Raw genomic sequence first — 25,220 nt, 5'->3', positions numbered from 1 at the left:
GCAGGCAGAGGCAGTTAGGGGTGATCAGGCAGGCAGAAAGAGGGGTTGGGGCAATCAGGCAGGCAGACAGAGGCAGTTAGGGACAATCAGGCAGGCAGGAAGGTGAGCAGTTAGGAGCCAGCAGTCCCAAATTGCTAGAGGGATGTCCAACTGCCTGTTTAGGCCCAATCCTGTGGGATCGGGCCTAAATAGGCAGTCAGACATCCCCCAAAGGGTCCCCAATTGGAGAGGGTGTAGGCTGGGCTGAGGGGAACCCCCCCCCCCCCGCTCCCCATGCATGAATTTCATGCACTGGGCCACTAGTATTTAATAAATAATAATACAAGAATAAACTCTGTTTTGCATACTCACAACCGTTGTAAACCTACTTTTGCTCCTTTCTTTATAAAGAGCCAATCAGATAGGGAAAAAAGGTTTTGATGATGTTATCCTTCCTCAAGGGTATGAGGAGGTAGGTGCCCTAGCACAAGGCTAACAGGAGCATCTACTGGTAGGCACTTTAAAGAAACTGACACTATCTATTAAAACTTAAAAATATCCATATCTTATAAGCAGCAATTCAACTTCTCAGTTCCTACCATAATCATTGCATATTAGCATGAAGTGGTATGCACAAACATGCATATTGCAGCACTATTGTAATAAATTAGCAAAACCTGGAAATTACCTAAATGTCCATCAATACAGGAAGAGGTATATAAGTTTTGGTGTATCTATTCTATGAAACAATTTAAAAGACTGAGGTATATTTTTATGTATAGCATAAAAAGAGCTCCAAGAGCCCTAGCCAGTTTGGCTCAGTGGATAGAGCATAGGCCTACAGACTGAAAGGTCCCTGGTTTGATTCCGGTCAAAGGCACATACCTCAGTTGCAGGCTCCCGGAGGCAACCAATCATTGTATCTCTCTCACACTGATGTTTCTCTCCCTGTATGTCTCTCCCTCTCCCTTCCACTCTCTCTAAAAATCAATGAAAAAATATCCTCAGGTAAGATTAAAAAAAAAAAAAAAGCTCCAAGAAATAGTATTAATTTTTTTAAAACAAGGTATAAAATGAACATTCAGTACAATACCATTACGTAAATACACATAGAGCCACATAAAGCAGTATCAAATATTTTCAAATGAAACATATATAAATATTTATATGCAAAAATATGTCAATTTACATACCAACATAAATAGTTGTTACCTCTTGGGGAGTCCAGATTGAAATTGAGGGTTATGGTCAAAAGAGAAACTTCCTTATCTATAATGTTTTAATTTTTTAATAATGAAGGTGTGCAGATGTTAAAGAATTAAAATACAATTTTTTTTAAATCACTGGACACAGTGCCTGGCATAAAAATCTCTAAATCATTTGTCAAATGAATTTGGAATTTTTATTCATTGATTAAACAAATATTTATTAAGCATATAGTTTGCTCCAGTCATGTCCTATGTTTTGGGGAAGGAACAGAAAGCAGTTTAGAGAAGGATGTTAACAACTTACGGAGAAGACAGATAACTACACAAGAAAAAATAATAAAATTTCATAGGTGTTGACAGGTTAAATAGAGGATGGCACAGGAACATATTGGAGTAGCTCTTATTTAAGTGTTCAGAGCACAAATCAAATAACAGCATGAACTGAAAAAAAGATTGAGGCAGAATAGTTAGTTTATAGCTAAAGTTGATGTGACTTAGGAATGGCTGTCACAACTCACCAGGATTTATATACACATTAAAGAAACAGAACTTCAAAAATGCTCAAGAACCACCCTATAAAATAGAATCAGACTATTTAAAATTCACATTCAGTTCTGCTGCAAACTCTTGCAACTTGGTTATCCTACCTCAGTTCATGACCTTTCTCAGATCATGGGCCCTTCTAAGATAGTGCATGAAGATGAATGCAAGGATGTCAGAATCATGGGACAGGCTGAGCTCAAATTCCAGGGATACAGCAGACAGAATCCAAGTCTAGCATATAAAGTGGAAGTCAATCGGAGGTCAGGAGGAGAATAAATGAGTCAAATATCCATACAAGGCTAAGAGTGAGAACTGGTCGAGAAAACAGATATGGAATCAAAGCTTCTAAGGGAAGTGTCCCTTCTTTGACCTTATGTCTTCAACCAGGTGGTCACACCCAGCCACCAGGAGGCTCAGCCATGAAAATTAACCTCATGACACTCTATCCTCTAGGTCTTCTCACTTGCTCTTATTTCTGCTCTTTTCTCACTGTGACTTTACAACTTTGAATCTTCTGGGTTTGGTTTCTATTTCTAGCCCCAGGAGACTTGATGATTCCAGAGGTGTGATCCTTGGCTCTTCTCCCACATGTTTACAGGTACTCTATTGCTCTCCTGGCTTTGAGTAACCATTGCTGAACCCAACTCACTTAGGGTTCTCACGTTTTTAATCCAGAGTCAGCCTTCCTGGTCAGCATCAACCCTTGAATAAGTAGAAATCATGGCAAGGGAAACTTAAAATTTGTCCCAAGTAGTGAATGGATTGATATGAATATTGTTATATTATAAAGCAGTCTCTATTGAATGTTTGTGGTCCTGGGGCCATGTCCTCATTGGCTCTAAGGCATGATATCCTGAACCCACCATCTGATGCCATAAAGCTAAAGAATGTCATGAAAAAGCATATTTATTTTCTGTTGCAGATGACCAAGATTAAAACCCTATAGGTCCATGGCAAGAAAAGTAAAGGCAAGAAAACAAACTTTTGTTGAGCCTAATTATACAGTAGGAATGTAGGTTAGGGGTCTTATTTGAAATAGCTTCTTTAATTTATTGTTCAGATTCTGTGAGTCATTATTATGTCTATACACATATACATATAGAAAAATTTAAGATTTTTTAACTCAAGGAACTATAAGACCCATAAAAGACATTTGCTTCTTCCTCTCTTGAGTTTTTTCAATGCAACTTTGATCTCCTTGTTTCGCAAACTATATATGATAGGATTCAGCATGGGAATCACAACTCCGTAGAAGATGGACACCACCTTATCTCGGTCCCGTGAGTATCCAGCACTAGAATGGAGATATGAGAAGAGACCAGAGCCATAGAAGAGAATCACTGTGGTCACATGAGAGGCGCAGGTGTTGAAAGCCTTCGTCCGCCCTTGGGTTGAATGGATGTTCATAACAGCAGCAATGATATAGCCATAGGAAACCAGGACAACAAGGGCTGATGTCCCACCAACTGCACACACAACCAGAAAGTTCACTACCTGGCTGAGGAAGGTACTGGAACAAGACAAGACCAGCAGGGGTGGTAGGTCACAGAAAAAGTGATTCATGACTCGCGACCCACAGAAATGAAGCTGAAATATGGAACTAGTTTGGACCAACCCAGTGAGGAATCCTCCAGTGTATGCTGTAATGGCCATCCCCACACAGGTGGTAGGTGACATGAGGGCTGTGTAGAGCAGAGGGTTGGAGATGGCAGCATACCGGTCATATGCCATGGCTGCCAGGAGACAGCATTCAGTGCCTCCCATGCCAACAAAAACAAAAAACTGGGCAGCACAACCCACAAAGGAGATGGTCTTCTGCTCCTTGAAGAAGTCACAGAGCATCTTAGGGGCTACAGAAGAGGTGTATAAGATATCAACAAAGGACAGGTTACCAAGGAAGAAATACATAGGGGAGTGGAGGTGTGACTCCATCCTGATCAGGACAATGAGACCCAGGTTCCAAGCCAGAGTCATGAAATAGATCCCCAAGAACAACACAAAGAGGAAAACCTGCAGCTCTGCATGCTCTGAAAATCCCAACAGGATGAAATCGGTCATTGTGCTGATATTCCTTCCCATAGCCATGTAGCTTCTTTCTGCTGACTTCAGAGCCCCAAAGGGGGATTCCTGTGGCAATGAAAATCCAAGTGAAGAAACCATTTCATTCTGTCATGGAATCATAAACTCCCAGGGTCAGAAGAAACTGGAATGCAAATGTCCTACCTCTCTTTGATGCAGAATTCCCCTCTGCAACATTTATTGGGTCTTTCATAGAGTTCATGATCATCCTTGTCTGATGCCTTTCTTTATGGAAAAATTACATGCCCCAGAATAGACTGGCATTTTTGCATTATCTGGATCCTCACCTTCACTGTCGATGTTACCACTATACCAAAGGAAATTATTAATAGTACTTGAACTAAATAACCCCCTTTTTTTCCCAGTTGCTCCAAGCATTACAATTGACTTATTGAGGCACTTGAATTTATCCTATGTATTCTTTCTTTTAAAGAAAATAAATATGTCAAGACTTTAAGTGCCCAAAGAGGCAATGCTGTGGTTGTCATCATAGTTTGTTCTGTATGGGGTCACGGTGTTCTTTGTTTTTAATCAGTAGAGTGAAGCAGTTAGAGGTGTGAAAAGCTGACATCCCCTTTAAAGATTAAAGAAAAGGGTAAAAAAAAAACTCAACACTGTGAAATGCTAATGCTCATTTTGTACGAACATTATCAATGATCAAACACTTTGCACCAAATATATTTATAGAGCTAAATGAAGATGATATAGAAAGTAATAAAACATTACTATTAAGTTCAAGATGGTCCTTATAATGCATGGGACAGACAGGAATAGATTATTTACAGCAGTAGGATAGGGCACCTGGGACCCTGGACATAGCAGGTGGAGACCTCAGAGAGAAGACATGTTGGAGGAGGATTTCAACGATGAGTAAGGCATCACCAGGAAGAAAATTTGGTGTATGAGGGGTTGGGAGGGGGTTGGTTCAGAGAGCTTTACATAAAAGATGTAAGAAGCTCAGGAGAGTACAGTGTTTGTGGAGCCTTAAACATGTCAGCATGGCGGGAGCACAGGGCAAACAATGTTAAGAGAAGAAAACAGAAGTCTAGTTTTGAGAGACAGTGGGAGGTGGAGAAATTGTGAAAGATCTCCAAAGTAAAGATGGCACGAACATTTGTTTAATTGTTTTTTTTTTTAAATATATATTTTATTGATTTATTACAGTGAGGAAGAGAGAGGGAATAGAGAGTCAGAAACATCGATAAGAGAGAAACATCCACCAGCTGCCTCCTGCACACCCCCCACTGGGGACGTGCCCGCAACCAAGGCACATGCCCTTAGACCGGAATCGAACCTGGGACCTTTCAGTCCGCAGGCCGACGCTCTATCCACTGAGCCAAACCGGTTTCGGCTGTTTAATTGTTTAACATATATATAATTGCACATACTAGTACTGTATATTTAATTGTCATACTGTATATTTAATTGCATAAGTGTGTGCATGTTTATATTTAACTAGAGGCCCGGTGCACAAGATTCGTGCACTGGAGGCTGGGGGGCATTCCTCAGCCTGGCCTGCACCCCAAGCTGGCAGTTGGACATCCTTAGTGCTGCCCCTGAGTTGGAGAGGCTCCCATCACCTCCGTTGCGCTCGCCATGAGCCCAGCTTCTGAGTGAGCGGTGCTCCCCCTATGGGAATGCACTGACCACCAGGGGCAGCTTCTGCATTGAGCGTCTGCCCCCTGGTGGTCAGTGTGCAACATAGCGACCGGTCATTCGGCTGTTGGGTCAGTTTGCATATTAGCCTTTTTATTATATAGGATTTCAACCTTCTCTCCACTTCTAGACTTTGTCCCCCCTTTACCCTGCCTTACTCTTTTGATAATACTTATCACCTTCTACCATAGCATATAATTGATTGGTTTGTTGATTTTTAAAAATATATTTTTATTGATTTCAGAGAGAAAGGGAGAGAGAGGCAGAAACATCAATGATGAGAGAGAAACATTGATTGGCTGCCTCCTGCACACCCCCTACTGGGGATAGAGCCTGCAACCGAGGTATGTGTCCTTGACCGGAATTGAACCTGGGACCCTTCAGTCCTCAGGCTGACACTCTATCCACTGAGCCGAACTGGCTAGGACTGGTTTGTTGATTATTGATCTTTCTGATTTGTCTCCCTCCACTATAATGTAAGCTTAATGAAGACCAGGATTTTTATAGAAACAGAAGCATCGATAAATGGAACAGCCTGATAGCTGTCAGAGGGGAAAGGGTTTGGGGGACTGGATGAAAGGAGGTGAAGGAATTAGCCAAAACACATATAGACATAACACAGATGACAGCGTGGTGACAGCCAGAGGAAAAGGGCGTATGAACAGAAAGAGGCTTTGCTTGGGGTGGTGGGTGCACAATGCAGTTTGCAGATGGTGTTTTATTGAGTTGTACACTTTAAACCTGCATGGTTTTGTGAACCAATATCACCCCAATAAATTCGATTTTAAAACAACAACAACAGGACTTTAAGGAATTTTTATCTCTTTTGTTTATTTTTTAATGTTCTTTTCTTCTCTTTATTCAATTATGTTCTTCTTGTAGAGAAAGTCATGCTTCCCATCATTAACAATTGCTCGTTTTACATTGAATAAAAAACACCATGTCAAATAAATTAAAATTAGCTATGACTAAGTATATTTGAAAAGCCCGCTCTGAATGGTCATGTTTCATGTGAGTTGAAAACCATTAATCTCCTTTTGTTTATTAAAGTATCCCAAGTACCTCGACCTGGCACATAATAGGTGCTCAATAAATATATGTTGAATGAATATCATGTTAGAGAGTTTGACCTTTCTCCTATGGACAAGAGTGAAAACATGAACGTTTGTTTTTGTTTGTGTTTTTAATTTTACTTGCATCTTTGTAAACAGGGACATGGTTATCAAATAGGAGTTTAACCATATAACGGAGAGCAATATGGAGCTGTAGAAGCTGTGTGAAAGATAGATGGGAGGGCAAGAGACTGGACAGGAAGATTAGAAAGCAGCTTCCAAAGCCAGGAAGAAAGGCTTTGATGATTTGAATTGAGACAGGTCGATTTAAAAGCAAACACTCCCCTGAGATGCAACGGCACCAGTCATTCAGAAGAGAAACTATACTATCCGTGGCCAGACAATTACCCCATGCCCTCCCCTTATTTCTCACATTTATAGTTATCATCAAAGGTATATTTTAGCAAGATGCATCATAATTCCTTTTTCTTTCTTCTCCAAGAGTCTATTATATCTAGTCTATTGCATTTTAAGGATGTGATAAAAGCTGGTTGCCTTTTATTTTATATGATTATTGAAAACCTGGTTATTTTTACCTAAATTACCTAGAAATATAGAAGTAGAAATATAGAGTATATGACATACATTAAATTCATAAGAAAAATTTTATTTCTGATAAATCATAGAGTTTATATATAGATATAGAGTATATAGGAATTATATAGAAAAAACAGAGTATATGAATGTAATGTGTGTGTGTGTTAGTTTGCATGGTCTGAGAACCCCAGCCACTTATTTTTACAGCATTTGAGTTTATGCAGCATTTTCACATTCATGATCTCACTTGCGGTCATCCAAAGCAGGGCTTTGATGTCAGAGAGAGCTAGTCTCTAATCGTACGTTGCTACTCACTAGCTGTGTGGCCTTGGTCAAGCTGACACAACACTCTTCAATTTCTTTTGATTTCCCTCAAATGTAAAAACAGGCAATAGCCCGGCTGGCATGGGTCAGTGGTTGATCATCGACCTATGAACCAAGAGGTCACTATTAAATTCCCAGTCAGGGCACATGCCCGGGTTGCAGGCTCGATTCCCAGTGTGAGAATCAATTATTCTGTCTCATCATTGTTGTTTCTCTTTCTCTTCCTCTCTCTCTCTCTCTCTCTCTCTCTCTCTCTCTCTCTCTCTCTCTTCTCTCTGAAATCAATAAAAATATATTTTTTTAAAAACAGAGGCAATAAAAGAACCACCTTACAGATTGAAAGAATTAAATGAAATAACTGACAAAGTTTTAAAAAGAAAAAAGAAATGATTTTTATTACTTAAAAAATAATCAGCACTGTTAGAATTTGAACCCAGGTTTCTTCATCCCTAATCCAAGATCTGCTCTCCACTGCACTGGCTGCCTAAACCCAAGTCCTTGCACATGATAATAATGGCTACACTGACCAAATATCCCTTACTTATGTTATCCCCAATATTTACAGCAACATGTTGACTTATTTCCTAACACCACACTTTGTGTTTACTTTTGAATATATTTTCATTTATTTCAGAGAGAGGAAAGGAGAGGAAGAAAGAAATAGAAACATCAATGATAAGAGAGAATCATTGATCGGCTGCCTCCTATATGCCCCACACTGGGGATCGAGCCCACAACCCAGGCATGTGCCCTGACTAGGAATCGAACCATGACCTCCTGGCTCATAGGTCGATGCTCAACCACTGAGCCACTGCGGCCAGGCTGTATTTACTTTTGTTTGCTTATTTGTTCTGTCTGTATTCTTGACTGTAAAGTCTGGGAGGGCATTGTAATCTCAGTGCCTTGCACAGTGCCTGGCACATAGTAGACATTACGTATTTGTTGAATAAGTTCAGTTTGTAACAATATCAAAAGGCACACATTACAGACCCAGAAGCTCATTGAGGTTAAGACAGCTCAAGGAGTTATTAAGTAACTGAGCCACAATTTTACTAACCTTTGATTCTCTGATCTCAGAGACTGTTCTCTTTCTTGAATACTATAAAAGAACATGGCCACAAGGCTGGGCGATCCAAAAGACCATATTAGAGCTCTAACTGCAGTAAATATGACCTTTTCCCCATCCCAATGGACTGGACAAGACTGGAACCTGAATGCTTAAAATAATTATACAGAGTTTTCTTCTCCTTAACCTGGGCAGGTCCATTTATATTTTAACAAAGCTCTGCACCAAGATAAAAATGAATAAAGTTTTAATATGGTAATTCTCAAATGAATTATATACTTGAGGTACAGGGGATCATTGCAGTTCAGGTGACTTTATAGGTTATGATGAAGAAAACCTAGAGACTAGTCTGTAGAAAAAAAATACGTGTTCTCTGCTTTCATCCATCCTTTCTCCTCATCTGTTCCAGTGGTAGGCATAGTATAGGTTCCCAGTGATTATTTGTTGACTGGCTAAATATAGGGCTATAAAATGTTTATTATAGCCTGGTCAGTGTGGTTTGGTGGTTGAGTGTCGACCCATGAACCAAAAGATCCCCGGTTTGATTCCCAGTCAGTACACATGCCTGGATGGTGGGCTTAATCCCCAGTAGGGACAATGCAGGAGGCAGCCAATCAATGATTCTTTCTCGTCATTGATGTTTCCATCTTTCCCTCCCTCTCCCTTCCTCTTCCTCTAAAAAAAAATTAATAAAAACATCTTTTTTAAAAATATATTTATTATATAGACACTGTAAATGTGCCCTAATTCTAAGATCACTGGACCTGTCCTATTTTAAATACTGCATGAATGTCCAGAAAATTCTGGGAATATACCTAAAATAATAAAATAATAGGATACCAGAGGCAGAAACCAGTTAATCTATACTTTGCCTATTATAGTAGATAATGATACTAAAGATAAAAGAGAGAACAGATGTCTGTATAGTTGCTGGGACAAGAGGTGAAATTAGGACATTTATCCCATTCTCCAGGAGTAGCTCTTTCTGCTTTACCTTACTTACAACCTGGGATCTCAATGGTAACTATAGAAGGTCTAAGGAAACTAGATGATTTTTTAAATTGCATACTTACTCACACATGCACACATTCATGTGTCTAGAATAGCATTAAAAGCACAAACCTGAAAGTTTTTAAAATTCTGATTTAATTCCTGTTCCTTCTACTTTTTTGCTCTGTGACCTTGGGGGGAAAATATTTGCGTTTCTGGATCTTAATCTTCTCATCTCCTGTCTATACAATATATCAGCTTAGGTATTCTAGTCCACAATTCTTCTTTCTTTCCATTTGTAAATAGCAGATCATTTTTTAAAACAAGATCTTTTGCAGAATTCTAGAATATCAAGTCAAATCCAGATCCTCAGGTCAAAATCTAGCAGTAAGGAGAGAGGATATCAGCATCTGGCCTGCTTCACCTTTCTCTCCTCCAAAGGTCTTTCTAACTCATCCATTCTATGATTCTAGAATTTACCAGTAACCATTCATAAGGAAGGGCAAAGAGAAGACTCACCTACAACACCTTAAACTCTGAGTTTCAGTCAGATGGCTAATCCCAGAATCTTGGAGCAAAATGCAATCTCTGGAGCACTGGTCTTGGCCAAAGAAATATATAAAATTTGGATGTAGTGACTTTAAATTGGCCACCAAGAAAAGGACCTGATGGGGCTTTAAAAGAAGGCCAGTTCTCTCCTAGGTACCAATGGGCTTCTCTGGATTATGGGGTGTGACATATCCCAGAAAGCACTGACTGGCAGCTTGGCTTAATGCCTGGGCTCAGCGGTAGAGAGGATGCCAGCTTTGGTTGGGTGGAGTTGATTTCGACTGACCCTGCTTCCACTATATTCTTAGTCCTTGGTCTGGTTCCAATAAGATATCCCTAGAGACAGTAAAAGCCAAGAGTGGCTTTTGGCCTCAAACTATGTAACCATTTCATCAACAGTTACCTTTGTAAAGCACTGGATGCTTTACACAGAATCTCCTCAGTGCAACAATATCTTTTGGATGAGTTGGAAGTAGGACTAAATGGGTAAAAGAGAGAGGGAAAGAGAGAGAGAGAGAGGAGGAGGGAGGGAAAGAAGGGAGAGGGAGGGAGAGATTCTAAGAAAGCAATAGGACAGTCAAAAGGTAGAATTAATGTTCTGGAAAGGAGTAAATTCTCCGTCACTGGAAGTAAGTACAAGAGAGTACACTTGACAGTGATGATCTTACTTACTAGTATATGTGGAACTTTAAAAAAACAAAACAAGAAACAAGCCAACTCGTAGAAACTGAGAATAGATTGGTGGGTGCCAGATGCAGTAGGTGGAGGGTTGGGGATATGGGTGAAGAGAGTCAAAATTTGTAGTTATAAGATAATTAAGTCCTGTGATGGAATGTACAGCATGCTGTCTATAGTTAATGATAATGTGTTGTATTTTTTAAAGTTTCTAAGAGAGTGGATCTTAAAAATTCTCACACAAGACAAGAATGTAACTGTGTGAGGTGTTGGGTGTTAACTAGTCCTCCTGTGGGGATCATTTCACAGTATATACGTATATCAAATTATTATGTCATGCACCTTAAACTAATACAATGTTATATGCCATTTATAGCTCAATAAAACTGGGGAAAAATAAAAAATAAATACACTATCCAAAAAAAAGGGTCTGAATTAGCCCACCTTACAGGTTCCTTAAAATTCTAAGATTCAATGATTCTGTGAAATAAAGACAAAGAGAAAAGAAACCAGACAGAGACTACATTTTTGGTAGTGTGGATTGGGCCTTAATAAACTTTATTTCATAATATTTCTCCCAAAAGAAAGCATTCCTAAACATATTTCCAGATGAGAAAATGGAATTTTGGAGATGTGTTTGTCAAAGGCCATACAGAAAGATTGTAGCGAAAATGGAATTTGTATTCAGGTCTTCAAGAATCGAAAGTCCACACTCAGTCCTCTACACCACACTGCCCCCATGAGGACATAAAAGAATGGATAGCTCCTTAGCCGGTTTGGCTCAGTGGATAAAGCGTTGGCCTGCAGACTCAAGCGTCCCAGGTTTGATTCAGGTCAAGAGCATGTACCTTGGTTGCGGGCACATACCCAGTGGGGAGTGTGCAGGAGGCAGCTGATCGATGTTTCTCTCTCATCAATGTTTCTAACTCTCTATCCCTCTCCCTTTCTCTCTGTAAAAAAACAATAAAATATATATTTTTTAAAAAAAAGAATGGATAGCAGTGGGGGTGGGGGCATGGGGATATCACTTGATAGACCTCATTTTTCAAAAGATCGATGTGCAGGGAGTTTAAAAGAAAGTAATCGTTTGCTGTTTGACTAGGGCCAGATTTCCCTCGTGTACATGCTTTGTTTATGATTTATCAAATATTCAACTTGAAAAGACTTGAAGTCTATTTGTGTGTCTTGAGAAGGGACATTCGAGGAGCAGGAGGAAGTAGGCATTGTACAAACCCACAGGACTCTGTGGCTTCTTTCAAGGATTTGAGAAAGATGGTGGTCACATCCTGTTGATCTTGGCAGCTCTTCAACTTGTATCCAGATGAGAAAAATCTGCAGTTTCTCTTGTCCACTTCCACACCCACACCCGCTTCTCTTCTACCGGAGCCATAGCCTCCTACTGTGAAGCTAAAAATTATATCCCTTCCCCAAATCCCCAGCTCTTGGCCTTATGTCTACAGTCTTGGGTCTCTCTAAGGCTGACACTGGAGAAAGGGATCATCATGGCTAATGCAGTCATTTGTATGTAATTAATCTTTGCTAGATTGAAGATATAACAAAAACAAACCACTTGTTTCTTACTCTTTGTAGGGTGAAGAATGTAAGGATAGAATGAGGAAGATTGTGATGTTTATTTTTATGGTTTTTTAAACATATACTTTTTATTGATTTCAGAGAGGAAGAAAGAGATAAGGAGAGATGGAAACATCAATCATGAGAATCATTGATCAGCTGCCTCCTATACGCCCCCCACTGGGGATTGAGCCTGCATCCCAGGTATGTGCCCTGATCAAGAATCAAACCTTGACCTCCTGGTTCATAGGTCAATGCTCAAACACTGAGCCCACCGGCCTGGCGAGATTGTGAAGTGTTTTTAATTCCTGCCCCTCTCCTTCCCTCTCCCCCTCCCTCCCTTCTCCCCAAGGCAAAATTTCAGAAAGGACTCCCTTTCATATTTACAGAACAAAAATACCATCAGTAGAATCAATGAGGCCTCTTGACATCTCCACCCCAACTTCTTTTTGTCAGGCAGTTTTAACCCCATTGTTCATGATCTTCCAAAATCTTCTAATCAGTTCAACCCCTCCTTCTTAACGTGCAGAGGGACCTCCCTAAAGCACAGATCCATTCTTGTTGTTCCCGGCTTGAGAATATTTGTTAGTGTGTTGTTGTTCACTCATAACCTGATGACATTCAAGCTCCTATCCTAATCCTCAAAGCCCTCACTACCAGTGATGCTTGGTGAACATGGCATGGAAATCAAAGGGGAGAGGGGGAACACAGGAATGAAAAGACCGTTAGATGTGGCAAGAAGGAAGGAAAGTGTAATCTTCCCAGCACAGTTTCAATAGCCTGTTAACCCCAGATGGGGTATGTGCAGTGGTGCTCAGGGGGGACTGAAGAAAGCGAGGTGCCAGTTTAGCAGGGAAAGAAGAGGAGGAAATGGAAACATGGGTACAGCATCTGGCAACGTCAGAGGAAAGAATTCTCAAGACTGGGAAACTGAAACAGGTTTGGAGACTGAAGGCCGTGGAGAAGGGTGCTCTGAAACAGAGGTTCTCAGTCCTGCCTGCTCACCAGATCACAATCAGCCATTGGCAGAGCCAGAGTGTAAGCCTGTGCCTCCAGTCACCTGGGACCAAGGAAGGCTGCATGAGAACACAGAGGGAAGTGGTAGTGGGAAAGGCAAAGAACCCAGAATCAGGAAGAGAGGGGTTTAAAACCGGAGGGTGTAGTGGCACAAAGGACAACGTTATAGGACTTCATACGCTTGCTTAAAGCTGGTCTTTGCAAACAGTTTTTTTTAGCTCGTTGAAAATGACATAGAAGTTTATTTTCCTTGATCCAGGATAAATGAAGGTGTTCTCTGAAATTCATTCTCAGTCTTAGAATCCTATATAATAAAAGGGTAATATGCAAATTGACCCTAACGGCAGAGCGACCAGAACAACCGCTGGACCAGTCACTGTAAGGTGCACTGACCACCTCTTGGTTCCTTTCCCCAGCCAGCAGGCTCCTATTGCCTGATGGCCACCCGCAGCAGGGGCGGGGTCAGCGAGTGGGCGGGAACAGATGACCGACCTCTCCTCTCGGTCCTTCCCCCAGCAGTCAGGCACTGATCACCGGATGGCAAACTGGGGAGGGTGAGTGTGGGGGGGGGGGCGGGGGGCAGCTGCGGGCAGCTGGAGAAGATGGCCCTGATCACAGGCCAAGCCTAGGGACCATACCTGTGCACAAATTTCATTTGCCAGGCCTCTAATATATTTATAAACCAGCATGATAAAAACTAGAAAATAGTTGCCCTACCACATGTGTTGAGCAGATGTGGCCCTCCACACAGTGTCTATTGTTTATTCGTTTTTACTGTTTATTATTTAAAGAGATTCTGATCCTTCAGTCCTGTTTAGAACCTCTTTTGGAAAGCCTCATTGCTGTCCTGTTGAGAGAGCCCTCTCCAAACCTCTCCCACAGAAGCCTTTCTGAGACCAAGAACACTGACAAGCCTGGAGCCACTGGGAATCACACATCTAATTAACTCCTGTGCATTGCAACACTGAGTTGTCCCTTAAAATAGACCTGAAAAGGATCAAGAACTGATGTGACTTGGAAAATGTGCAACTGCCCTGAACTTGCTTGATCTTAAAAGTAGCATTTTGTCAGCAGGACTCAATTTCAAGAAGAGGCAGCTGTGGTTGGAGGCAGGAAGTTAAGTTGATAAATATTCGCTGGCAAAGGCTATCCAGCTGGCTCCCAGATGGTAGAAAAGGTCTTGTCTATGAGAGGCCATAAAAAGCCAGATTATAGTGGACACATCCTTCTATGTGGATGTTGATAGTGTGGGGAGGGAAGAGAGGAAGAAAGGAGAAGATAGCTATGGGTTATCCAGTATCTGTTTATTTTACTGAATCATTAATTCATCTTGAAAAAATTTGATTAGTCTTGAAATTCTCTTTCATACCGTATGTGGTACATAGAAAGATGGGGGGAGCCAACAGGTTTCCTCTGTGAACTACTCATATTCTGTCTTTTATTAAGGCCTCAAGGCATCACTCTTTTCAAGGTGGTCACCAATGGGTTTGGGTAATCAGCTTAAGAGAAACCACACATGGCCAGGAGTGGTACTGTCTCTCTTCAAGATCAGATTTTGAGCTCTTGAAATCTTTCTGGATGGACCTCACATCATTGTGATTATTTCATTCTTCTCTATGCTTCCCAAGTAAACACTTATTTAGCCCTGTATGTTTAAAGGCAACCAGAAAGATAAGTCAGATGGTTTCAAGGTGAATGCCCCGCCAAATTCCCTAGCTGCACACGGTCTTGATCTCTATACCTCCACTGACTTCACACTCTGTGCCATCCCAGTATGTGATTTGGCAGCCCCAACCCAGACCTCACCATAATTGGAAAACGCTTGATTTTCAAATCTCAAATTCTAAAATGTACCTTTATCAAAACTTCCTGTTTTTTTGGTGGGGTTTTGTTGTTGTTGTTTTTACTGTGCAATTCACCACATCTATTCTTGGTGACTTCTTGATCCTCAGGCCCTCCCAAGTTCATGAGTCCATCACCCTGGATCCAGGTGTTTCCTACCATCACCCCTCACTATTTTCTCCTTTTTCCAGTATAACTCCCAGACTTAGATTGATGATGAGATCTGCTATTTAAATGTGGTCTCCAACCCCACAAAGGCATCTACTTCTTGAGCCTTATGTTGATTCCCTGTGATAGTTCTCACAGCCACCTCAAGATAACCTTTCTTGACACCCTCATATGTATATGATTTCTCCCTCTTCTGAACTCTCATAGCTTGTATTTGTTATGCCCTCATGGCTTCCATCGCTTTCTGACTCAGATAACAGTTGTGTGTCTAATTGTACTATTTCTCTTTGAAGTCTTTTAAGGTTTTAATTTCTTATTCATCTTTGTATCCCAGTGCCAGGCATCAAATCGAAGCTCAGTGACTGTTTTCTGAATCAAATAGGACAACTCTTCTACAAAGAAACTTAAAAAAAATAAGAATAGCCCTAACCGGTTTGGCTCAGTGGATAGAGCATCGGCCTGCAGACTGAACGGTCCCAGGTTCGATTCCAGTCAAGAGCATGTACCTTGATTTCGGCACATCTCCAGTAGGGGGTGTGCAGGAGGCAGCTGATTGATGTTTCTCTCTCATCGATGTTTCGAACTCTCTCTCCCTCTCCCTTCCTCTCTGTAAAAAATCAATAAAATATATTTTAAAAAATAAGAATAGCTTAATCAGATAGCAATTGCAAAAGTTCAGAAGTGGGTATTTTTAAAGAGAAGCAAATTAAAATGTGCAATGAAAGTATTAGCTTCCTGTTGCTGCATAACAAATTAGCTCAAATTTAGCAACATAAAGCAATAGACATACAGTGTATTATCTCAGTTCTGTAGATTGGAAGTCTGAACACACATAACTGAGTTCTCTGCTTACTGTCTTCCTCCTGAACAGGGTAAGGAGGGATATTAGAATCCTTTAACCCCACACACCTCTTCAAGCAAAATGTCACCCTTTTTTGCATTTTATGAAGTATGGAGGGAGGAGACTGTAATGTCCCTTTTGCAGATAAGAAGTAATAAGTTAAAGTTATTTGGAAAGAACTTGTTGCTTAGTTCAAAGATGAATTTTCTTATTGCAAGGATTTTCTTATCTTTATCCAAAGATAAAAGGGACTGACAAAGAAGTTGTGAACTCTCCACTTGAAGAGATCTATTAAAGAGAAGAATTCCTATCCCCTGGGCACAAAGTAAAGCTGGGTGTATTCAGCCTCTCTCAGATATGCATGCCCAAATATTTGAAGCGATAGTCCCAGCTGAAGTGGCAGTGAAAAGGAGTATCCTGCGTGGACCATTGTGGGAGAGATGTTAACATTGCCTCTTGAATGGTACATTTGTTTGCCTTGTCCCTCATCTGCTGCCTGTTTGCTAGGTCCCCTCAGGAAATGTGAGTTGAGGTCCTGCTCCCTCATGTATCAGATGAGGGGCTTATAGCCAAGCTGTCATGACCCAATATTTGTGGCTATAAACTGGGAAGAGTTACACACACTGAAGTCAGTATCATCACTATCACTAGCCAGATCCATCTACTGCCCGCCTTGTCTATATTAACTTCTCAGTTATTACAGGCTTGCGATGGATCTCCCTCTACTGGTTAATAAAAGTCTATTAGAATTTCACATTTTGGTGTCTCATCATTTAAAAATATGCATATAGCCCAGCTGGTGTGGCTCAGTGGTTGAGCATCAACTTATGAACCAAGGGGGTCAGGGTTTGATTCCCAATCAGGGCACATGCCCAGGTTGCAGGCTCAATCCCCAGTGCAAGGCATTCAGGAGATAGCCAATCAATGATTCTCTCCTTTCATTAATGTTTCTATCTCTTTCTCCCTCTCCCTTCCTCTCTGAAATCAATAAAAAAAATTTTAAAATAAATAAATAATATACATATATAAAACATTGTTCCAACCCTAGTCAGTTTGGCTCAGTGGATAGAGCGTCGGTCTGAAAGGTCCCAGGTTCAACTCCGGTCAAGGGCACGTGCCCAGGTTGTGGGCTCCATCCCCAGTGGGGAACTTGCAGGAGGCAGCTGATCCAGATCCATGATTCTCTCTCTTCATGGATGTTTCTATCTCTCTCTCCCTCTTCCTTTTTTTCTGAAATCAATAAAAATATATTTTTTAAACACACAAATGTATTATTTTAAAATAATGTTGTTCCATTTTACTTACCACTTCATATTAATTGGTTAATTTGATCATCTTCATAGCCATGTAATATAGTTCTGGCAATCCATATATAACTCTAATCAGTACAAGTCAAGCCATACTGCAAATGCATAAAGAGAAATGGCTATTAAGAAGAAATATATGGTGAATCTCTTCATTTCTACTTCTGACCAAAAGGGGCTGCTGTCCTCTCCTCCTCCTGAATTCTGCATTTGGCTCAGTCCTGTCCCAAGAACATCTACTTGTTCATTAAGTGTCCTGTTGGTGAGTGATCTATCTGGACCATGCCACAGCACAACGGGTGAGGGAATTGCAAGAATCCTGGCAATATTGGTCAGTTCTAGCAGAACCTGAGGTCCGAGACTGTGCAGGGCTATGGAGTCAAACAAGGATGCAAGTTGACTAGGTTTGTTAGTTTAAGTGTATCGTTTTTGTTGATATGGGGAAGGGAAGTTTGTTTTGTATATGATCACTTCACTCAGGAACAGAGATGGGTTAGTGTTTTACTTGATTTTTTATTTTCTAAGGAACTTCAAACTCGATGGCTCACTTCTTTTTTCTCTTTAATTATCAAATCACTAAGGAACACCCACAATAGACATGGTGCCTTGCCATGAATGTCACCCTTGATCCTATACACTTACACAGCCTCTTTCCTTTTTTTCTTAAACAGCTTTATTGAGGTATACGTCACATATTATAAAATTTACCCTTTCAGAGCATATGATCCAGTAACTTTTAACATATTCAGAATTTTGCAATCATTTCCACAACCTAATTTTGGAAAAGTTTCATCAAAAGAAGTTCCATACCCATTAGCAGTCACTCCCATTCCTCTCCATCCCCTCATCCCTAGGCAACCACTAATCTACTTTCTGTCTCTATAGATCTGCCTATTTGAAGGTTTAATTAAAATGGAATCATACAATATGTGGTCCTTTTTGCCTGCCTCTTTCACTTAAGTTAACCTTCTTGAAGCTGCTCTTTCATAAGCATAGCCATCCATCAATCCCCTCCCCTGCATGTGTCTCAGTTTAAGAAACTCAGGAACCTTTCCAAATGTCACTTCTATCTTCACTTTAGACATCTACTTTCATTCACTGAAATAAAATATTAGGGCACTTATGCAAAATGGGATACAGGTATATATAACATTATCTTCCACATTTAGAATATAAGATAATTGAGATGTATAGTGATAAACAGTGCAAACCATCAGCAATCAGTGCTGATTAGGAGCTTTTAACCTATTCTCAGAATCCTATAAGCTACTAAACCCCATTCTCTTCTGCTACACAGCAAAGAAAAATACAACTTCTTCGAACTCCTTATCTCAGAGCCCTTCTATTCTCAATCATGGTGCTCAGTTTTGTTAGCAGCTGAGAAACCCAGAAAATATTGTATAATAGAATTAATAGATGCAGACCATTTTCCCCTAAGACAATACCACATAAAGTACTCTTGTGTCTTTAAAAAGATGACTAATGCAAAATATTAATCACGTGTAGGTACAGAAGGGGAAACACACAGCTTTGTCCAAGGGTCTGTCTAATTACTAAATCTCTATCATGACTAATTAATCTCTGATTCTTTGTCATTCATCATAAACTTCTACACAGGGATATGTGCCTTACAGTGCCAGTTCCTAATTCCCTTTTCTAGTTACATAGTGAAGATGGAAGAACAAAGGTGACGCTATAGCAATAGCAGACAAGGAATTGTCTATGGATCCCTAATGAGCCAATTGGTCAACCAAATATTAAATATGGCAAACTGTAAGCATTCCTATTACAACAAATTTCTTTTTGTGTGAAGTTGACAAATCTTTGATCTGGTATGGTTACTTTGCTTTGAACAAACTCACAAGAGAAGAAATTAATCCATAAATTTCAGCAATAAAAAAAAGGTTAAATAGGGGAACTAACATAATTATTTAGGCAATTCTTTTTTTAAAAGATCTCTCTGTACTAATAACAATCTTTTCCCTACCTACAATGAGATGCTATAAGGAGGCTGGTTGGTCTCCTGATCAGTACTGACATCTGTGGTCCTTAAGGTAGTATATGTTAGGTAGGGATAGACTATTGAGGGTGATGGGACACACCACCTCTACTAACTGCAAAAATACTTGTGGATTGCTTGGCCTATTGATTGATGTATTAGGTCATAACTGCTGAAGGATGACATATTGAGCTTCCAGATACTTCTCATGCATTTTCCTGTCTCTGTGCCAGTTGCGGGTTTCCATTAGAAGAGTGAGGAAACTGTAACTCAGCCCACAATTCGAAGAGTTGTAGGTCAATGTTTTAGTTGACATTTTCCTGCACTGTACACCTGAAATAAATTTCATCACTAGTAACACCAGAAGAAGATTCTCTTCTTCCATCTGTTTAGGGCATCTTTGATTTCCTTGTTCCTCAGGCTATAGATCAATGGATTTAGCATAGGGATTACAACAGTGTATAATACTGATGCCAACTTGTTTTGGCTCAGAGAATCGTCAGAATTAGGATACAGATAAACAAAGATACCTGAGCCAAAGAAGAGGGTCACTGCAGTCAGGTGAGAAGCACAGGTGCTGAAGGCTTTGGCCCTGCCTTCAGCTGAAGTGATCTTCAGAATAGTGGCAATGATATAACCATAGGATATCATAATAATAAGGGCAGATGAGACCCCAAAGATTATTGTGATCACAGACAGCATGACTTGAAAAAAAAATGTGTCAGAGCAGGATAGGATTAGCAGTTGGGGCAAGTCACAAAAGAAATGGTTGATAATGTTTGGCCCACAGAAATGCAGCTGAAGTAAGGCACACAGTTGGATAAATGAGCCAAAGAAACCAGTAACACAAGATGCTGCCACCATCTGCACACAGAGGGTGGGGGACATGATGGCTGTGTAAAGCAGAGGATTACAAATGGCAGCATACCTGTCATAAGCCATGGCTGTCAGGAGACAGCATTCAGTCAGACCCAGGCCAGAGAAGAAGAAGTATTGCATGGTGCACCCCATAAAGGAGATGAATTTGTGCTTCTTGAAGAAGTCTGAAAGCATCTTGGGGGCAGTAGTAGAAACATAGCAGATGTCCAACAAAGACAGGTAACTGAGGAAAAAGTACATAGGTGTGTGCAGATTGGAGTCAGTCCTGATAAGAGTGATGAGGCCCACATTCCAGGACACTGTCACCAGGTAAATCCCTAGGAATATTGAAAAGAGGACAATGGTGAGCTTTGGAAATTCAGAGAATCCCAAGAGAATGAACTTCGTAATCATTGTACTGTTGCTTCTCCCAGTCATTGCATTAGCGATCCTAGAATCTGTAGGCAAAGAGAATAAATCTCTAAGTCAGTTGTTATCTCAATTTCTATTCAAATAAACTACCTCTACCCACACTGAACATAGAGTCAAGAGAAATATTAAGCCACTTTAGGTGCCATAACCCTGGTTAACTTTGCCTCTAAATAGCTATAATGGTTTTACAAGTCAATTTTCCCACATATAAAAGAGGATAATTACACTTTTCATTATTAACCCACCACACTCTTTAATATTTTTATTAAGGTATTATATGTGTACATATCTTACCATTCCCACCACACTCTTTAAACACAAAAGAAAGTACCGTATTTTCCGGCATATAAGACGACTCTTTAACCCAGGAAAATCTTCTCAAAAATTGGGGGTCGTCTTATACACCGGGTGTCATCTTATAGGGCAGGTATATCCCAAGCTCTATATTTTAACTGGAAAAGTTGGGGGTCGTCTTATACGCCCAGTCGTCTTATACACCGGAAAATACGGTATATTGACATTTAAAAAACCCATTTTAAAAGGTGCTTTGGAAATTTTAGGATATTAGTAATGGGGTTATAACTCCTATGGAAAGCTTAGTGACTAAGAGCATGGCCTTAGATGTCATACGGCTGGTTTTGGATTGTGGCTCTGCTATCTGTGAGCTTTTTTACTCTGAACAGATTGTCTATGATCTTTCTGCCTGTTACTTTATCTGTAAAATAGGGATGACAATAGCAATAGGACCTATCTCAGAGGGCTCTTTAAGGTTAAATTAGTTCCATTATATACTGTGCCTGCCATGCATATAGTGTTACATAAAGTGATGTCAGTAAGGAATAGCTTTCTTTTTTAAAATATATTTTTATTGTTGGTAGTATTACAGATATCTCCCATTTCCCCCCTTCTCCCCTCTCCTAGAAATAGCTTTCTAATACAATTTTGAAGCACTCCTTTGGTTTGTGAAAAACTTAAAGTTTAAATATTAAAGGATTGGTCTTAGAGATAACATTATCAGACTATTGTTAATTTATTGTTACAAATCCATAACAAATTTATAAGTAAGAAACATTATAATTGAAAACCAATTATATACTTATAATAGAAATTATAAAACATTTGTAACTTAAATATATTGAGACATACTATTTATCAGATCTTGTGGATTTTTAATTGAAATATAATTGACATATACACATTATATAAGTTTAAAATGTGCAATGTATTGATTTGATACATTTATATATTACAGTATGATTACCATCATAGCTTTAGCTAACCCCTCTATCATATCACATAATTATTATTTCTTTTTTTGGTGAAAACACTTAACAAATCATGGCGATTTAACTAAAAATGTATGTAGAGAGATACAGTTGTCTTAAGTGCATATAAAAGATTAAAGAAAACAAATAATTTGATCATAATACTTAGAGAGGAAAGAACAAAAATTTTTTAAATTAAGTATAATTTCAAAATAATACAAGAAAATCAAAGTTGATTTTTGATAGATCTGATGACACCAAGCCCAAACAAAAAATTTAAAACAATGAAAATGGGGATATGGTGCTAGATCCTGGAGATATTATAAAGGTAATAAGAGAATATTCTAAGCAATATTATATCAATAAATTTTAAAACTTAAATAAAATATAAAAAATATAACTTGCCAAAACTGACTCAAGTAAGAATAGAAAATTTGAATATTATATAAACACTAAAAAATTTGAATCAGTAGTAAAAGTCTTCCCTTGAAGAAAACTTGAGGCCAAAATGGTACTAAGAATTAAAAGAAAAGAATAATTCTAATCATACAAAAAAATTTCTCTATGTGCCTCATTTCTTCATCTGTAAGGGAAGAATGTTCATCACTTCATAAGGTTTTTGTGAAGACATATTTTAGGATAGTATGTAAAGTATATAATAGAGTGCTGGTCACATAGTAAGCTATCAAAATGAGAATTATCACAAAGGTTGCTAAATAAAAATCTTTTATAAGGGGGAAAAATAGATCATTGGTGGTTAAAATGTGGGGCTCTTTGGACCAATTGGTGACCTATCAGCAAATCTCCATGCCCTCCAATCCTCACTCCACCTACTTACTAATGCCTGAAATCCCATGTTAAATGGTTTTCTTTTGGTTCAAATACCTGGGTTTTTGTTAAATTCAAATAATCCCATTGGATAAAGGATAGGGAGCATGGCTACTGTGAGAAAATGAAAAGTTAAAAAGGTCATCAAACCTGAATACATGAGCTCTCTAGGCTGGGGGCATAGAAGAACAGGATTGCAAGAGTGAAAGATAAGCCAAATTGAAGAAATAAAGTTATTTCTATTTTACTCACCCAGGTAGTCTTATAGATATTTCAACAGGTGTCTTGTAGAAATCTGGGAGGTGCTGCCCCCACAGCTGCCTTCTGCTAGACCTGAATGTTGACTGCACTCTAGATTTCTAAATGTGCATAGAGTTCTTCCAGGAATGAGAGGCTATAGACATCATATGAGCATTCAGGATGAAGACATTAACTTCACCTAGGCTCTGGGCTTTTGGCCATGGTTCCTACAGGCCATTGCTGCGAGTGAGGTACTTCCAAATTAGGATTCTCTGAAATGTCTCCTTGGGGTCCAGTGTGGAAAGAGAAGAGGCAATTAACAGAAAGCACCATTTTCAGTTAATTACTCTCTAGAGTGATGGATGGAGAAAATGATAAATGCTCCCAGTTGATTCAATTTCTCCACACTTTCATGTGCCCTCATGACCTAATTGAAGCAAGTTCCAATTTTCCTTTCTAGACTTTCAGTAGTTTGACATCTGGGAGGAACTCTCAACACAGGGTGATCATATCATTCATTATCCAAGCTCAACAATTTTTTGGTCATGAAAAGAAGAGTTATTAACAACCATGTCAGGACAATAAGCAGAATTGTCCCAAGCAAACCAGGTTGTATGGTCACCCAAAATTTAATGTTTTTATCAGAACAATCATTCATCATGGTTTTGATGATTATGTGCTCAGGCTCTGGACAGACCCATCTGGGTTGAATTCTTACTTAATTAGTTATGAGTTCTGTGACCTTGACCTTTTTACTTAATCTCACTGTGCCTTGGTTATTTAGTAAAATGAAGGCGATAATAGCACAACTACCTAAAAGGGTTGTGGTGAACTTAGATAAAATAATATCTGCCCAGTGCTTGGAAGCACTTAATACATGTTATAAATTTGTTATTACTAATAGTATCATTTTACTATTCATACTAGAGGCCCGGTGCACAAAATTCATGCACTCATGGGGTCCTTCAGCTCGGCCTACATCCTCTCGCAGTCCAGGTGCCCTCTGGGAATGTCTGACTGACATCTTAGGCCATCAGTCAGACATCCTTAGCACTACTGCGGTGGCAGGACAGGCTCCTACCACTGCTGCTGCGCTCACCAGCTGAGCCTGGCTTCTGGCTGAGCGACGCTCCCCCTGTGGGAGCACACTGACCAACGCATTGAGCGTCTGCCCCCTGGTGGTCAGTCCGCATCATAGCAAGTGGTCATTCTGCCATTTGGTTGATTTGCATATTACCCTTTTATTATATAGGATTTTTACCGAACTGGGATCATATTAGTATCTTCATCAATTGGGACTGAATCTTTGAGGGATTCTTAGCAGTCTCTTAATAATGTCTTATAGTTCTTCTTTGCTTGGAAACATGTGGACTAAATAAGTTATGTTTTGCCCTAGCTGGTTTGGCTCAGTGAGTAGAGCATCGGCCTGTGGACTGAAGGGTCCTGGGTTCGATTCTGGCCAAGGGCACATGCCTGGGTTGCGGGCTCAATCCCCAGTGTGGAGTGTGCAGGAGGCAGCCAATCAATGATTCTCTCTCATCATTGATGTTTCTATCTATCTCTCCCTCTCCCTTCCTCTCTGAAATCAATAAAAATATATTTTTTTAAAAAAGTTATGTTTCCACACACCCAATATATAATGTTTACAGGTTAACGGCAATAAACACACACATTTTTAGAAAGTGAAAGTGTCCCAAACACATTTTATGAGATCAATATTACCCTGACACCAAAGAAAGAAAGGAAACTATAAGCAATAAAACTATAGCTCAATATCCCTCATGAATATAGATGCAAAAATTCTCAGCAAAATATAAGCAAAGCAAATTCAACAATGCATTAAAAGTATTACACACCATTATCAACTGGGATTTATCCCTGGGATGCAAAAAGGGTTCAACAGCCTGGCCTGGGTGGCTCAGTGGTTGAACATTGACCTATGAACCAGGAAGTCATGGTTTGATTGCCAGTCAGGTCACATGCCCAGGTTGTGAGCTTGATTCTCAGTATGGGGCATGCAAGTGGCAGCCAATCAATGATTCTCTCTCATCATTGATGTTTATATTTCTCTCTCCTTCTCCCTTCCTCTCTGAAATCAATAAAATATTTTTAAATGGTTCAACATACACAAATCAA

General features: G+C 39.7%; 2 protein-coding genes across 2 annotated transcripts; both read right to left on the bottom strand.

Annotated features, from left to right (window-relative positions):
- Positions 1-2,861: 2,861 nt before the first annotated feature.
- LOC103292761 (olfactory receptor 5A2-like) lies at positions 2,862-3,815 on the bottom strand. Its single transcript, XM_008149020.3, has one exon. The coding sequence runs from the start codon at positions 3,813-3,815 to the stop codon at positions 2,862-2,864; it is 954 nt and encodes a 317-aa protein (XP_008147242.3).
- A 15,997-nt stretch (positions 3,816-19,812) lies between these two features.
- On the bottom strand, positions 19,813-20,763 carry LOC103292762 (olfactory receptor 1440). The gene has a single exon (XM_008149021.3). It carries the CDS (start codon positions 20,755-20,757, stop codon positions 19,813-19,815), a length of 945 nt encoding a protein of 314 aa, XP_008147243.2. The 5' UTR covers positions 20,758-20,763.
- Positions 20,764-25,220: the final 4,457 nt, after the last annotated feature.

The sequence above is a fragment of the Eptesicus fuscus genome, chromosome 13 (genome assembly GCF_027574615.1).
Source record: "Eptesicus fuscus isolate TK198812 chromosome 13, DD_ASM_mEF_20220401, whole genome shotgun sequence".
NCBI lineage: Eukaryota > Metazoa > Chordata > Mammalia > Chiroptera > Vespertilionidae > Eptesicus > Eptesicus fuscus.
The sequence above is the reverse complement of the archived record's forward strand: the minus strand, read 5'-3'. Positions and strand labels throughout refer to the sequence as shown.